A 17,650-nucleotide genomic window follows, 5' to 3' on the forward strand; every position below is an offset into this window, starting at 1 on the left:
TGAGTGAGCTTAGAGACCTTGGCAGAATGGAAGAGTTAGTGGCTGAGGCCCATGACCGATCTGACAAATTTGAGAAAATATGGTTTCCTTGGCGCTTGTTCATGGATTCAGAGGAGTTCCTTGCTCTTATCCGCTAAATCCTGACATCCGGAGATTCTGTGTTTCTGGGATTGGCGAGTCTAACTGACTGTAGTAGTCATTTTCCTCCCCCTGCCATCCCCCTCTCTCCCTCTGATCTTCTCTTCATCTTTGTTTTCCTTTTGTCCTTCTTTTCCCCCTTTTTTTTTTTTTTCTTTCCAACCTGCATATCCATCAATGTTACTTTTTGCTAGTGGTTCTGTTTGGTGCCCTGGGCACCTCTAGCAGCATTATGCTATAATTGATAGCTGCTTCTATTTGTATTCTTTTATTATATTAGAAAACCTGATACCATGCGACTTGCAGGTCGCAGTTTATTGCATGTGATTTAATGTGTATCTGTTATTTTGCATGGTTGCCAATAAAATCAGATTATACATAAAATAACAGCAAATATTTGCCATTAAATGACGGCCATCCACTCAATTACAACATTGTGTGAACATAGGGGGAGATTTATCAAACATGGTGTAAAGTGTCACTGGCTCAGTCGCCCCTAGCAACCAATCAGATTCCACCTCTCATTCCTCACAGACTCTTTGGAAAATGAAAGGTGGAATCTGATTGGTTCCTAGGGGCAACCGAGCCAGGAATTTCTTTTTGTCCTCAAAAGCTGTTTTACTACTTCCCCCACAAACATCAAAAGAAGCACGGTTTCTGTGTCCATTATGCTCTATGGAGGGGGGAGGGGCCGAGGGGGATGAGTGAGCATGGAGAGGAGAAAAGGCAGCCCTGCACAGCACTATATTCTGCAGTCTTCTCTCACCAAGTTCTCAGACCAGCACTGAGCAGTCTGACCTGTGAATGCAGCGTTTTATGTGCCCAGACAATCTCCTCTTCCTGCTCACTTACAGGATGGGACAGGCATCTTTCCTGAGCTGTTTTAACAGCATTTAGTGACATGCTTTATGGCAAGCCTCATGGACACAATGGACATCCACACTATTCTTTTTATAGGACACTTTTGTAAGCATGTTCTGTGGCCTCTGTGACCTTTGCAGAGGTCCTTCTACAAGGGAGGGGGAGGCTGAGCTGCCACCTATCACTGTAATACTGTGTGGATCCCTTTACAGCAGCCTCCTCCTTATCATCTTAGGAAATCTCAGCTTAGTTTTTAAACTAGTCGCCAAAATGTAAAGTGCACAATTTCAAGATTATTTTAAAATTTAGATAGTAAAATTTTAAAATATAAAAAAAACACAAAACTCCTTTAAAAATATGTATAACATAAAACATTAAAAATGTAAACAATAGGCTACTTTCTGATAATTCTTTCTCTTTAATGTTTCTGTCTAGGGCCCTATTACACGGGACGATTATCGTGCGAAAAATCCTTATATCGTTCGAATTTAAACGAACGTTTAAACGTTTAAACGTTTGGGGAACGTCATGTTGCGGGAACTACTTGTTTTACATGACGTTCCCCAAATGTCATTTTGCGGCAAGGGGTTAAAGTGACCCTGTATGGAGATTTCTTACAAAGAGTCAGTTTGTAGTTTAGAAGCTTTAGACTATTGACTCAAACTGAAGAGAGTCACCCAGGGTTCAGATTTTGTAGAAATGGTCCAATACATATTATATAATCATTCCAAGCTGCAATACCAGACATAACCTGTATGTAAGAGTGGCACTGTTCTTGGCAGTCATGTTATCCATTGCTGTCCTTATTTTTTTGATAGTGGTTATATTTTGAGATATTATTGATTCAAAACTAAGACAAAATAACAACAATAATAATAATAATAATCTTTTTTCTGATTAAATAAAAAGTTAACAACTTTAGTTAAAGGGGTAGTGCGGCGCTAAAAAATTATTCACAGAATAACACACATTACAAAGTTATACAACTTTGTAATGTATGTTATGTCTGTGAATGGCCCCCTTCCCCGTGTCCCCCCACCCGTGTCCCCGGAAGTGTGTGGTGCATTATACATTACCTGATCCGTGTCGAGGCCGTCCGCCATTATGTGCCAAACGTCATCTTCGGACGGACGAATCCCTGCCGCTGCCCCCTCTCCGCCACGTCATCAGCTGCTCAGCCGCAATTGGCTGAGCATAACTGTGCTCAGCCAATCGCGGCTGAGCACAGTTGTGACGCGGCGGAGGGGGGGGGGGGGCGGCGGCAGAGATTCGGCGTTTGGCACAAGATGGCGGACGGCCTCGACACGGATCAGGTAATGTATAATGCACCACACACTTCCGGGTACACGGGTGGGTGGACACCGGGAAGGGGGCGACTCACAGACATAACATACATTACAAAGTTGTATAACTTTGTAATGTGTGTTATTCTGTGAATAATTTTTTTGCGCTGCACTACCCCTTTAAAGGGGCATTCTGGTGAATAAAAATTATGTATATGTTTTACATTCCTTGTATAAATTATTTTACTATGTAGTATAATTTTATTAAAGAAAATATTTTTTTTTTTCTTTTCACAGCCCCTCTACTGCCACCAATGATTGTGTTGGGAACTGCAGGGTTGCTCAAGCCCTAGCACTGCTGCAGATACTGAACCTCCCCTGATGTCTGTATGATACATGTTACCTTTAGTATAGACATTACACTGGGGGAGTTGTCTGTGTCACGAGTGCTGCAGCCTCCCCTGATGTCTATATATTAAATGTTACCATTAGAATAGACATTACACTGGGGGGAGCTGTCTGTGTCACTAGTGCTGCAGCCTCCCCTGATGTCTATATATTACATGTTACCATTACAATAGACATTACACTGGGGGGAGCTGTCTGTGTCACTAGTGCTGCAGCCTCCCCTGATGTCTATATATTACATGTTACCTTAGTTTTAGAGGTGCAGTACTGGCACTACTCACTAGGCACGGTTTCTATATATATGCAGACCAGTATTAATTACTGCTAGACAGCGGTATAGCATCCGGGGTGCTCCCTGAGAAAACCAAACATTCTTGCAACAAATCCACTTATGTAGAGAAAAGAAGTTCGGGGGCACTCACACGCCAAACACTCTAACCACGAGCTATGACAGCTCCTCCAGTGTAATGTCTATTCTAATGGTAACAAGTATTATATAGACATCAGGGGAGGCTGCAGCACTAGTGACACAGGCAGCTTTCCCTGTGTAATGTCTATTCTAATGGTAACATGAATTATATAGACATCAGGGGAGGCTGCAGCACTAGTGACACAGACAGCTTTCCCAGTGTAATGTCTATTCTAATGTTAACATGTAATATGTAGACATCAGGGGAGGCTGCAGCACTAGAGACACAGACAGCTCCCCCAGTGTAATGTCTATTCTAATGGTAACATGTAATATATAGACATCAGGGGAGGCTCAGCATCTGCATGCAGCAGTGCTAGTCATATGTACCTGTGCTGAGACTATGGCTTCTGCAGCCCTGCAGTACCTGACACAGCCATTGCTGGCAGCAGAGGGGCCATGTCACTCCTTACTGCTGCCAGTCAATGTATAACTGTAAAAGAAAAAAATACATTTTCTTTAATAACACTTACAAACATATAATTTTATAAAACAATAAAACATACATCCAAGGAAGACCTATTTGTGCCTTAGATAAAAATTTTTTAATTATGTTAAACTAGTATTAGGGATAGTGCAGAAAGAGGTCGCTCCCAACAAGTCATCATACTGTGTTTGTATTCTAAACGGGAACTCCTATTCCTGGAAATTGCTATGTCATGAAACATGAAATAGAAAGTAAAAGATGTCAGGGACTTTCTGCTTTCTTATCTGCCTGAAATATAAAGATAAGAACAGAAGCCACTGAACAGAAAGGTGGAGGCGCCTGTAGTGAGAACAACGTCCTCCACCACCATGAACCGTCCGTGTCTGCTCAGTGATGAAGAGAGGAGACAGGCCGAGGAAGCTAAAGAACGGGCCCGACGACTCCTACACGATGCTCTGAAGAAAAGGGGACGTCTCTTGGTGGACGATGCTAAGGAATATAGAGATCGGGTGATCAAGAACAATTATTGTCCGTTACTGACCACAGATCTGGTGAGGGATCTGATCCGGGAACTAGAGAAGGTGACATTTGCAAAAAATACAGATCCTGAACAGGACATTGGAGTAATAGCTTATGTATACCGCAGCTCCGAGGACAGAATCATCTATCTATGTGCAGCATTTTTCAATATGGATCCAGCATCTAGAACCCAAGAAAGAACCATTATCCATGAGGTTTCCCACTTTCTGGGATATGGTCACACAGTCCAGGAGAACAGTGAGGCCGTACAGAGGTCACCACAGTCTATGTTATGTCCCCTGACGGCTTATACAGTAGCTTCAGCCCTGACATCACATATGGATCATCCTGAACCCTATAGAGGCGGCTCCTACTCCTGCTGTGGTGAGACCTCCAGGGACACCGTGTGCGGGAAATCCAAGATGGCCGATAACCTGAGGTAAGTGGAGTATAAAGAATATCTGGTAATTTAATTGTCTATTAATAATTATGACTATGTTATAAAGCAACCATAAGTTATAGAAATATTTGGTTACACATGGCATGCAAACCTGAGGACATTCCCTTTAAGGGTACGTTCACACATACAGTATCACAGCAGACTTCACGCTGCAGGTTTCTCACAGTGAAATTCACTGTGAATCTGATCAGCAATAAAGTGTATGATGGATTGCCATAGAGGTGTAAAAGAGCCAATCATATCACTTCTTTAACTTTAAAAATCTAGAGAAAAATAAAAGCTGGAATCTGATTTGTTGCCATGCACACTGGAGTCTGAGTGGTTGCTATGGGCGACTGCTCCTCTGTATAAGGCCTAAAAAATCTCCCCCTTTATTCCTGGCCTCACGGCTTGTACATATATATATATATATATATATATATATATATATATATATATATGTATATACACACAATCACGATGTGTGACAGATATGCTATACAGTAGTCATATAGACTTGTAAAGCAAGTGACTGGATGGGACTCATTGCCTCCTATGGAGAAGTTTCTTGGCTCTGTAAATTGTTCAGGAGTCATTGTAAATGGGAGGGAGGGGTGAGCTGTGACCGTCACCCATTGTGAATGGTCAGACCCTGTATTATTTAGACACAGGTTCCACCATTTATTGCAATGTAAAGATGGAGGAGACTGCTGAAAAGTTTTTATTACTGAACAGGAAGTGTCGGCTTTTTATAAGTGGCAAGATTTCAAGAATACTGTAACCCCCTGTCTTACATAAGACATATATTTACGTAGGGTGGGGACGTGTGGAGCAGACTCGGCTATCAGCAGCCGACACTCACTATCACAGACATTAGTACAGTGACAATCATTTAACTCTCTAGATGCCATGATCAACAGGTGCGGCACCTGTCGGGGTTCTGATTGGCCTCCTTAATCATTGTCACTTGACTAAAGTTCCTATCACACCATCCACACGGCCTATCAAGAGTTGCTTTAGGCCTCATTCACACGTTCAGTGTTTTTTTTTTTCTGGTCCGTACATCACATTTGCGGATCCATATTTTTTTGCGGACGTTAAAGGATGTCCCTAAACTGTTATACATTACCTCTCCGCGCTCTCGGTCTTCACATGCCCTCCGCTTTTACTCCCGATGCAGTGGGCTGCAAGTTCAGGGTGGCCTGTCTGAGCTGACAGGCCGCTTAGCCAATCACTGGCCGGGGCCGCGGTGGCCAGTGATTGGCTGAGCAGCTTGTCAGCTCAGACAGGCAGGAGAGGTAATGCATAACAGTTTATACCGCCACCTGCAAATCGCTGTTAGGGTGCCTTCACACGTACTGGATCCACAGTGGATTTCACGATGCCAATCCATGTAGTGTGAAGGTCTATGGGTTACATTTCCGCAGCAGAATCTTCATTTCACTGTGGATATGTAACCCGGCCCCTTTAACCCTTCGCAGCCCGAAGCATACATTACTGTGGAGGGGAAAAAAAAAAACATATGTAGGGTCAGCACAGACGAATCAACCGTCATGTCTCCTGGCTCAATTGCATGAGGGTTCGGGCATGGAGAGGCTCCACCTGGACTCCGGGGTAACGCATATGAAAAGAAGAAACGATCCTCTCCAGCTCAAAGAGTATTGAATGCTTTATTGGACATACATATAACACCGACGCGTTTCAGACCCCACTGGGTCCTTAGTCATGGTTTTCTGTGTAAAAGGACATAGACAACAATAACCATCTCCATAAATTAGTGACATGAATTAGTTCCACATTAAAAATTCTTTAGTTTGTTAGATAACATAGAATTCAAAAATTGAACAAACAAGTGTATAAACATACATATACCATATACCCGTTATACCAGCAGGCAACATTTCTGATAGTGTATCGGAATATAATGTATCGGAATATAATCTAGCAATATCTAGATGTGATTCTCGATATCTAGTACTCTATATTTGTCCTAGTCATGTTGCCTTACCATCTAATCATGTATCATGTTTCATATAAATATTATACCACTTTAAGATATGACAAGACAAAGGTAAATAAATAAATAAAAAATAAAAAAATTACCTGAAGTATATTTATTTGCTGTATGCATGACGTCCATATAGGGGACAGGTAAGATAAATTACTGCAGAAAATCACACGTATATATAATTAATTACTGCATCGCCCTATATACTCCAATAAATCCATATAGGATGTACATGGCTTGGCCACACAATAACATAAATCACCATTCAATGTAAAGCCCTTGTACATACCTGTTTCAACATCTCATAGGGAGCATATAAATGGCGCCAGGCAAAGCCAGAGGCGTCCTGATCCAGACAGCAAAAACGCTGCTAGATATAGCCCACATGGGCTGAACTTCCGCCGGAAGACGCATGACGTGTGATGTGTTTGCGTTCCACTCTGGAATGCATCGCTACATACGTTCCACAGATACACTGGGTCTTGGAATACTACCTTGGTCACATGACCGTTATGCGTTCCACAGTGGAACGCACCGCTGCAATCATCTCCTACACTGAGCTAGATGGTATAAAAAGGAAAAAAAAGGAAAAAAGAGGGAAAAAAGAGGAGGAAAAAGACCCATGGGCACAGGACTGTGTGTGCTGAATATTTATCATATGCAATACTATATAAACTAATTATTCTTACACACACGTAACAGTGAATCTGATCCTAAAGCAAGACCTATGGCACGTAACCGTCATGCGCTCCTTGGTGGAACGCGTGTCGGCAAGTGCCTCCTGCGCTGAATTAAATTATATGTCAATAAACACACTGATACAAAATTACATACATTACTGTACCTGCTCGGCGCCGCGGCTGCAGTGAAGCTCCCGGCAGGCAGCGCTGATTGGTTGATGAGGAGCAAGGGGAGGCGGGAGCCTCATACAGCCGCGGCGCCAAGCTGGTAATGTATGCTCCGGGCTGCGGGGGGTTAAAGGGGCCGGGTTACATATCCACAGTGGAATGAAGATTGTGCTCCGGATATGTAACCCATAGACCTTCACACTACATGGATCCGCAGCGGATTTCGCTGCAAACCCGCAACGTGAAATCCACTGCGGATCCGGTATGTGTAAAGGCACCCTAATGGTGCGTTTACATGTAACGATTATCGTGCGAATTTGCGTGATAACGATCGAATTCGAACGATAATCGTACGTGTACGTCATTATCGCTCCATGTATTAGGGCTCTTAGGAATTCGGGAAAGTTTTGATTTTTACCCCTAGATCTGCTTTACAGAGATACAAATAAATACATGGTTTAAATGATTGAGAGCACTGAAATTGTCTTTTCATTTCTATCTACCAGGTCGATGCAGGCGATGGATTATAAGTGGACGCAAATATCGCTCCTACAAGGAGACACTGCGGGTGATAAGACGGCTAATGCTTGTGAGGATACAGACAAGTCTGAGGAAGATTCAGAGACTTCTGGTGAAGATATAGATACTAGTGATAAAGAGATCCATAATTCTGGAGGAGAAACGGATAGTGCTGGAAAGAAGTCAGATAGTGCTGGAGAGGAGTCAGATAGTGCTGAAGAAGAGTCAGATAGTGCTGGAGAAGAGTCAGATAGTTTTGGAGAAGAGTCAGATAGTTTTGGAGAAGAGTCAGATAGTGCTGGAGAAGAGTCAGATAGTGCTGGAGAAGAGTCAGATAGTGCTGGAGAAGAGTCAGATAGTTCTGGTATAGGGTCAGATAGTTCTGGTATAGGGTCAGATACCTATTTAGAAGGTACACATACCTCTGATGATGATACAGATACTATAAAGAATACTGATGCTGCCTCACCAGTAAAGACTCACACTGCTTGGCTAAAAGAACAGAGACATCTGCTGAGGCTCCAGACCAGTCTGATGAAAATACAGAGCAAAGTGACGAAGAAACAGAACAATCAGTTTAAGAAGCTGGTCAGACTGTTCAAGATGCAATCCAAGACACTGAAATTACAGGTCTCTCTGTTCCAGATGCAGACGTCACTGCTGAAGACGGAGAAGGACGTGGAGGAGATACAGAGCGATATGATGGAGACACAGGCTGACATGCTGGAGACCCAGGTTGATATGAAGGAAACACTGGATAATATGGAGAAGACACAGTTGGATATGATGGAAACACAGGTGGATATGATGGAGACAATGGATGATATGGAGGAAACGCAGGAAGACATGAAGGAGACACAAGCCAGTATGGTGGAGACAAAGGCTGATATGAAGGAGACACAAGCCAGTATGGTGGAGACAAAGGCTGATATGAAGGAGACACAAGCCAGTATGGTGGAGACAAAGGCTGATATGAAGGAGACAGGCTGAAGTGAAGGAGACACAGGCCAATATGGTGGAGACACTGGCCGATATAAAAGGCCAGAAAGTGAGGTAGATGTCATGAGTACATTGGTGTGTGTGTGTGTGTGTATATATATATATATATATATATATATATATATATATATATATATATATATATATAAACTGTATATACTTCTCATGATTGGTTGAAGTCCCAGAGGTCAGACAACTCCTGATCAGATACTTATCACCTATATCATAGGTATATATAGGTCAGAAGTTGAATACCCACTATGGAAGTTCAAGAGTTACATCAATAGGGCAAGTGGTTTAATTAAACTTTAATTGCAATACATTAGAAATTCACAATAAATTATGTTTACAAGTAAATCTGAACTGTATAACATACTCTTCAACACTAGCAACTTAAAAAAAAGTCGGCCTAGGAAGTGACTTGCTCTCTGTATTAGTGTTAAAGGGGTACTCCAGCCTTATGTTTTTTCTTTCAAATAAACTGGTTTCAGATATTTAAAAATCTCCAGTCTTCCAGTACTTATCAGCTGCTGTATGTCCTGCAGGAAGTGGTGTATTCTCTCCAGTCTGACACAGTGCTCTCTGCTGCCCCCTCTGTCCATGTCAGGAACTGTCCAGAATAATATCAAATCCTTATACTAAACTTCTCCTGCTCTGGACAATTCCTCGAGACACCTAAGAAGTCAGCACAACTTTGAAACGCATTGCGTTTTTAATAAATATTTGTATTTTATATACTATTTTGCCTAGCTGGACCTGCGCCTATTGTTTTTACCCAGGATTGGAGTGGAGGAATTGTCGATCTGGACAGTTCCTGACATGGACAAAGGTGGCAGCAGAGAGCACTGTGTCAAACTGGAAAGAATACAGCACTTCCTGCAGGACATACAGTAGCTGATAAGTACTGGAGGACATGATTTTTTTTTTTTTAAACTGAAGTAAATTACAAATCTATAATTTTCTGAAACCAGTTGATTTGAAAGAATTTTTTTTGCCGGAGTCCCTCTTTAAAGTGCTCTCCTGTCCGCTCACCATGAAAGATACAGCAGTGAGCTGCCTCATGCACACATCACATAACAGCGCAGCGTGACTGCTGATTGGCATGTGATGTGCATTTATTGAGATGGCGAACATGTTGACAATTTCCATGACTATTTTATTGAGATGCTGACAATTGCAGATATTGTGATTTGGAAGCTAAATAAATGACGAATGTTCATCTGAGAGTCTGAGTTTCTCTTTATTAGAGCATGTGCACACTGGCTAATATGACCAAGAAAATTTTAAATTAATTTCAGTTTAGAAATCTTCAGGTAGAAATTAAGTGGATTTGGTGCGGATTTTGTCATGACATTTCTTGCAGAATTCACTGGACGTGCTGGAGAGGTAATTCAGCCATTTTGGATATAGTCCAGAATTGCAGTCAAGGCGTCCTGATCGTCAGGAGCTGTCCTCACACCTGGTGCTGAATATTTTACAGGGCAGCACTTCAATCCACTCAGAATTACCGCATGTCAGTGATGCAATGTATCATCCACTACAGACGTGTGCCAGAAGTGGGGAGCAGGAAACAGGGGGTACAGGCACTGGGACACTGGGGAAGTCTGGATACTATTATTTTCCCTACAATGTCATCGGCCGTCAGCTGTGCATCACTATTACACGCGATCGGCAGCCGGTGATTATTAAACCATCTGCCCAGGATCGGTTCTTCGACTGACCACTGTCTTTATTACACGGAACGATAATCTGCCGAATCAGCCAATTACCGCTCGCTGTTATAGGGCCCTAAGTGTACTCCATGCTCTCTACAATACTGAAACACTTCCACTACAGTCTGACCTTACACATGCACATACAGTTATGGGTGCCATATTGGAAATACTAATACAGTGGTGCCTTGGATTACGAGCATAATTCGTTCCGGGACGGGGCTTGTTATCCAGATCACTCTTACACCAAAGCAAATTTTCCCATAAGAAATCATAGAAATGTAGACAATTTGTTCCACACCCCAAATATAATGATTTATTATTCTGAATAACATGTAAAACAGATGAAACAAACATTCAGAAACAGCAGAATCTGTGATATAAGTTACTGTGCAGTATAGCAATCAGCATGTGTTGTATAATGTATAGTAACTGTATAACCCTGATAACACAGCAGCTGGATATGTGATATATAAGTTACTGTACAGTATAGCAGCATGTGGTATATAATGTATAGTAACTGTATAACCCTGATAACACAGCAGCTGGATATGTGATATATAAGTTACTGTACAGTATAGCAGCATGTGGTATATATTGTATAGTAACTGTATAACCCTGATAACACAGCAGCTGAATATGTGATATTATGTTACTATACAGTATAGCAATCAGCATGTGGTGTATAATGTATAGTAACTGTATAACCCTGATAACACTGCAGCTGGATATGTGATATATAAGTTACTGTACAGTATAGCAGCATGTGGTGTATAATGTATAGTAACTGTATAACCCTGATAACACTGCAGCTGGATATGTGATATATAAGTTACTGTACAGTATAGCAATCAGCATGTGGTGTATAATGTATAGTAACTGTATAACCCTGATAACACTGCAGCTGGATATGTGATATATAAGTTACTGTACAGTATAGCAATCAGCATGTGGTGTATAATGTATAGTAACTGTATAACCCTGATAACACAGCAGCTGGATATGTGATATATAAGTTACTGTACAGTATAGCAATCAGCATGTGGTGTATAATGTATAGTAACTGCATAACCCTGATAACACAGCAGCAGTTTGTAGATACAGGATGGAGCTGCAGATCTCCATAATGCAGCAGCATAGTACAACAGGGTAGAATACAGAAGCAGGGCTGCTGTCAGAGGTCTGTGTGGTCACATGACAGCAATGGGAAAGGGGTGTGTTCAGCATGGACCAATCAGGAAGTGAGAATCACAGAGCTGTGCAGGAGGACAGTGACCAAAACTTTCCATTACAGCAGTGTGTATACTGTAGCTGAGTGTGAGTGCACATACATGTAGCAGTCTCTGTCCAGGGAGAGAGGGGTTACAGCTATGGAGAGATTACCTCCACAGTCCTGTCCCCTGATGTAAGCCCCAGCCTGAAGTGGATCTGCTATGATTTGGAAGGTGAGGGAGACTTCCTGGGTCAGAGTACAGGGCTGTAGACCCCGATATTCTGTGAAACCAGAATAAAAATATTCGTGGAGTGAAATTGAAAAAAAAAAAGGAATTTGTTTTCATTTTGGTTGGCTTTGTTTTTACGCCATTCTCCCTATGGTAAAACTGACATGTTACGCATGTTCCTCAAGTCAGTCTTCCCAGCCTTATAGCGCTTTTATCCTTTGGTTTGTTGATGTGACTAAAAATGTGCAATTTTGCACTTTGGCGGGTTTTTGCGCTTACGCCATTTGCTGTGCGAGATCAGGAATGTGATAATTTATTAGTTTGGGCGATTACGCACGCGACAATACCAAGTATGTTTGTTTATTTATTTATTTTTATTTATAAAATGGAAAAAAAGGGGGGTGATTCCGACTTTTATTAGGGAAGGGGATTTTTTATTAATAAAAACACTTTTTTTTTATTTTACTGGGGGACTTTCAGTATTACTGCAGTGATCTCCCATAGAGAGATCTTGTGGTAAAACTAGAGAATACTTTCATTACCACTTAACCTGGAGAAAAGGCTTTTGCGACTGGTGTAAGAAACACAAAACACTCGTGGTGGGACACCACAGAACAACCAAGCCAAGGGACATTTTCAGTCATGGAAACCACCTTCCAACAAGCCACAGTCAAGCATGACCTGACCTGGGAAATCCCAAGCAAGGTATCCATCCACAGATGTTTTGTTGAGAAACATGTGATGGTGTCTCTGTGGTGTTTTGGTTGATCATTCCTTTAAATGTTCTTACTAGGCTTTCCTTCCACTAATCTTCCCAGGGGGCAATTGTCCTAGATTCACGGACATTCAGAAACAGATTACGATGACTCTGCTGTGTTTTGGTTGATCTCCCTGAGGTCAACCATCATTACTTTAAATGTACTTACTAGACCTTGCTCCCACTAGCCAGAATCCTGCTCTACGCTGATGAGGGGCAAATACCCCGGAACAGCTGTCTGTGGATGGATACCTTGTTTGGGTATTTCTCAGGTCATGTCATGCTTGACTGTGGCTTGTTGGAGGGTGATTTTCTTGACCAGAATACCCCATTGGCTTGGTTGTTCCTTCCCAGTGGAAGGTCTGGCAAGCTCACTGACATTAAGAAACATGTGATGGTGTCTCTGCTGTTTTTGAATATTTGTCTTCTCAGAGGGCAATATTCCTAGATTCACAGATGTTAAGAAACGTGATGGTGTCTCCGCTTTGCTTTGGTTGATCTCCCTGAGGTCAACCTTCATTCTTTATATGTGACTCAGTGACCCGCCACCCCTCCAAGGGAACCTTTGGGAAACCAGGAGGATCTGGGTGGTCCACAGGGTGTCTACATGAGGAGCTCATGATATACTCAGTTGTTTTTTTTAATCTCTTTTCTTTTATTCCTTTTTTTCTTGGTTTTTACTGGTTACTACCTTATGTCATGTGCAGATTTTCCATTGTAGGAATTTATTTTCCATTTTAGGTTTTGCTTTGGGGGTCCTCATGGTTAGTTGTTATGTCCCTTGCTCAACCACATACACAACCTGTGGTCTGGTGCTGTGGTGCTCTTGTAAGAAAGCCTCTTGGTTTCTGTAATCTTGAACAACATCTTAAATAATCTAGACATTTCCACGAGAAAATAAAAAAAAAGTCCATAGTTATTTATTAACCAGAAAGCATCGCAGGGACTTTCCTTTTCTTTATTGGCACAAAGTATGAAGAAGATGTCAGAAGACATGATACTGAACGGGGAGAACCGCCAGGAGAGTCTAGAACAATGCTCTCACGGCTGTTTTGGAGATGGTTTGGGTTAAGTGCAGATGAGAAGAGACAGGTCTACGACACTAAGGAACGGACCCTACGACTCCTGTCTGATGCTCTGAAGAAAAAGGAAAGTCTCCTGGTGAAAGATCTCAAGGAGTTTGAAGACCAGAACTTCAAGGACAATTATTGCCCATTGATCTCTACAGATCTGGTGAAGGATCTGATCCGGGAACTAGAGAAAGTCACATTTGCAAAGAATATAAATCCAGAACAGGACATTAAAAGCATCGCTTATATATACTCTGGCTGTGAGGATAGAACCATCTATCTATGTGCGCCATACTGGAAAGCAAGGCCAGACTCTACAACCCAGCAAAACACGATTATCCATGAGGTTTCCCACTTACTGGGATATGGTCACACAGTCCAGGAGAACAGTGAGGCAGTACAGAGGTCACCACAGTCTATGTTATGTCCCCTGACGGCTTATACAGTAGCTTCAGCCCTGACAGATGATATGGATCATCCTGGAACCTATAGAGGCGGCTCCTACTCCTGCTGTGGTGAGACCTCCAGGGACACCGTGTGCGAGAAATCCAAGATGGCCGATAACCCGAGGTAGGTGCTGTGTATTATATTATGTCTTCACACTGTTCCTAGATGTTAGCTCTTTCCCTTCTTTATCTTCTCCATACATCCCAGACTAGCATAGAAACTTTTCTCTCTTGCTTTTGCTGCGCATTGGGGAAGCCTGCCATTATTAAAAAGGACCCCCAAAAACGTAATCACAAACCAGATCCATGAGTTATTCCAGCACCACAACTGTCCTTGTATGTGATATTACAATTTGGCTCCATTTAGGTTAATATAACAGAGCCGCAATACCGCACACAAGCTGAGGATGGGAGAGGCGCTGTTTGGTGCCCCAACAGGACACTCTGTAATCTATTCATCATCAAGGGACCCTTCTAACCAGCACTGTCTACAGCAGAGAACCCCTTTTTATATTAATAATGACAGAAGTTGGGGTGTAAATTGGACGTCTAATTTTTATTGTTCTAAAATATAATACATTAATTTCGCTTCCTTAGATCGCTAAGAGGTACAAAAGAAGACGATTACAAAATTCCAGCGATTTACTTACTGTTCCAGAAGAAGTGAGTTCTGCTTTTCTTTTACTGGAAATTTATTTAATACAAATGTCCTAAGGCGGTCATAAACTTGGAGAAGCTGCCACCTGACATCCAATCTTTCTGATGCCACCATTAAAGGGGTCATCCAGTGTTTGAAAAGTTTTTATATATTGCTGAACGCTTGGTAAACATAATAAACATGTTATACTTACCTCTCCGAGCTTCCCAGGTGTCACCCACTGACTGCAGCTCGTCTCAGAAGTGACAGTCCACTCAGCCAATGACTGTCTGAGATGGGACAGTGCCAGTGCTAGTGATTGGTTAAGCAGGCTGTCACTTCAGAGACAAGATCGTCACGAAAGTAGCAGAGCTGCCGTCAGGGGGGGACTCCGGAGAGGCTGAATCAAGACTCCGGGGGAGCAGGAACAGGTAAGTATAATTGGTTTATTATATTATTATTCACAAACAGTGCAGCAATATATTGCATGTATAGCAGAGCCAGTATGTTACTTCAATAGAAAGTGAGGATTCATGCTCCCTCTGGTGGAGAACATGGAATGGTACATGGTTTGTCTAAATCCAACATGGGTGATGCTACATTCCTCTAACGCATTGGGTCTCCAAACTGCGGCCCTCCAGCTGTTGCGAAACCACAACTCCCATCATGCCTGGACAGCTAAAGCTTTGGATTTGGCTGTCCAGGCATGTTGGGAAATGTAGTTTTGCAACAGCTGGAGGGCCGCAGTTTGGAGACCCATGCTCAGGACACCACCATATACAATAGATAGTTATATGACATACAATTATTAAAGGGTCCAGACAATTTTTGTCTAAAGGGTAGAACACAACCATATTAGATATTACAGGAAGAGGAATAAAGGTTTCTGGCACAAAACCCCCCAGAAATTATTTACAGGGCACATGTATTTCCTATAGGACTAAATATAAATATATTTATATGTATTTGATAATCTTAAGATTATAATATATCTTTAAATGCGCCTGATGTATCAGGCTGTTTAATAAATCTGTCGCACTTAAAGGGGTCATTTTCTTCTAGAGACAGCATCGCTCTTTTCTCCAGTTTGGGTGTAGGTTTTGTAACTTAGTTCCATTGAAGTGAATGGAGCTTAACTGCAAACCACACTTGAACTGGAGACACGTGCGGTGCTGTCTCTGAAAGAAAGTGGCCATGTTTCTGTAGTGCTGGATAACCCCTTAAAAGACTGTCTTAGCCCACTTAGCCCACGCCCATTCTTGTACAAACTTTTTTTTTTTTTTTTTTTTTTTTACTGTGTGTGAACCCAGCCTAATAGTTACAGTGCACTGGGGTCCTCAATTCTACTTTAACCAAGGACAGCATCTACATGGAGGCTGCATATTCTTTCTGTGTTTGTTGGGTTCAAGGTTTTCTTGTTCTCTCACAGTCAGAACATACTGACCAGTTATTTGGTCCCAGTTAGGTATATTAGCCTTGTTAGGGATATTACATTGTTAGGGATATTAGATTGTTAGGGATATTAGACTGTTAGGGATATTAGATTGTTAGGGATATTAGACTGTTAGGGATATTAGACTGTTAGGTATATTAGACTGTTAGGGATATTACATTGTTAGGGATATTAGACTGTTAGGGATATTAGACTGTTAGGGATATTACATTGTTAGGGATATTAGACTGTTAGGGATATTAGACTGTTAGGGATATTAGATTGTTAGCTCTTGGACACATGGACTGGTGTGCACAATAATAATCCCTGTACAGCACTGCAGAATATATCACCATTACTCACCTCATATGTTCTTTCCATTTACATTGTCACACAGCCCGAATCTTATCAGTGTCCTGTGGATGATGAAGACATTCTTTCTTGGTATCAATTTCACCCTTTCTGAACTGGATAAAGAAGCTAAATGAACAATGACTAAATATACTGAGCATTTTGATTGATTGTAATTCACTACCTCTGGGTTATGTTTACCTGCTATGTATTCCCCGCTCTTCAGACTTCCAGCCCCATCGGAGATCCCCCATACTTTACACTGCAGTAATTATTCTACTTCTTCTGGACATAGATGAAGAGGAATGAGCCCCAATAAGAGGGGGAGTCCTGAGGGGACAGCCTGGTAATGTCCTGCTTTATGCCAGTAGTCATGTTACCCCTCCCTAAACTTACTGTAAGTCTGCTGCACAGTAACATTGCCTTACTGATCCATTATACTCCAGCATGTAATTGTCGTGTAGCGTGGGATGGAGCGATGAAAAAGTTTTTTGCATTAATATTGTTGAATAATCGTTCTGTGATGTCGCTGGGAAATAAAACTGGACAATGCCCCTTTTTAAACGGAACAAATCTCCACACAATGGTATATTACACATGAAATACAGTCGAATAAAGCTTCCAAACATACTGTATGTCTAATCCCTATCACCTGTACTTGAACGCCCCAAAAACGCACTTAGTTCTATTCTCGTTCTGTATGTGAGTTATACTTATTTAAAGGAAAAGTAGAAATTTTTTATTAAAAGTACTGTATTTCCCCCCAAAAGTTATACAAATCACCAATATACGGGAAATGCTTATAAAGTGCTTTTTTTCCCTGCACTTACTACTACATCAAGGCTTCACTTCCTGGATAACATGGTGATGTCACTTCCTGGATAA

At 41.8% G+C, this 17,650-nt stretch overlaps 2 protein-coding genes across 3 annotated transcripts in view; both read left to right on the top strand.

Annotated features, from left to right (window-relative positions):
• LOC138800698 (adventurous-gliding motility protein Z-like) overlaps nucleotides 1-9,800 on the top strand; it is a 38,933-nt gene extending 29,133 nt beyond the window's left edge. The window contains exons 1-2 of one of the 2 annotated variants that reach the window (XM_069982581.1): nucleotides 3,922-4,544; nucleotides 7,907-9,799. In XM_069982581.1, the coding sequence (XP_069838682.1) occupies nucleotides 3,955-4,544; nucleotides 7,907-8,909 (1,593 nt within the window). In that variant the 5' untranslated portion in view covers nucleotides 3,922-3,954 and the 3' untranslated portion in view covers nucleotides 8,910-9,799. Of the gene's footprint in view, nucleotides 1-3,921; nucleotides 4,545-7,906 lie in introns of those variants that run through there. The other variant, XM_069982580.1, reaches the window with a different exon arrangement.
• A 3,944-nt stretch (nucleotides 9,801-13,744) lies between these two features.
• LOC138800699 (uncharacterized) lies at nucleotides 13,745-17,223 on the top strand. Its single transcript, XM_069982582.1, has 3 exons — nucleotides 13,745-14,469; nucleotides 14,943-15,008; nucleotides 16,812-17,223. Exons 1-3 carry the CDS (start codon nucleotides 13,865-13,867, stop codon nucleotides 16,900-16,902), a joined length of 762 nt encoding a protein of 253 aa, XP_069838683.1. The 5' UTR covers nucleotides 13,745-13,864; the 3' UTR covers nucleotides 16,903-17,223.
• The last annotated feature ends 427 nt before the right edge of the window (nucleotides 17,224-17,650 follow it).

This window comes from Dendropsophus ebraccatus, chromosome 9 (genome assembly GCF_027789765.1).
Source record: "Dendropsophus ebraccatus isolate aDenEbr1 chromosome 9, aDenEbr1.pat, whole genome shotgun sequence".
In the NCBI taxonomy this organism is placed as follows: Eukaryota; Metazoa; Chordata; class Amphibia; order Anura; family Hylidae; genus Dendropsophus; species Dendropsophus ebraccatus.

What these genes read in the sequence shown, in the direction of transcription:
- LOC138800699 (XM_069982582.1), top strand. Translation starts at nt 13,865, where the DNA reads ATGCTCTCACGGCTGTTTTGGAGATGGTTTGGGTTAAGTGCAGATGAG. An exon ending in AAGATGGCCGATAACCCGAG is followed by an intron (nt 14,470 to 14,942) that starts GTAGGTGCTGTG and finishes TCGCTTCCTTAG; the next exon opens with ATCGCTAAGAGGTACAAAAG. An exon ending in TACTTACTGTTCCAGAAGAA is followed by an intron (nt 15,009 to 16,811) that starts GTGAGTTCTGCT and finishes ATTGTCACACAG; the next exon opens with CCCGAATCTTATCAGTGTCC.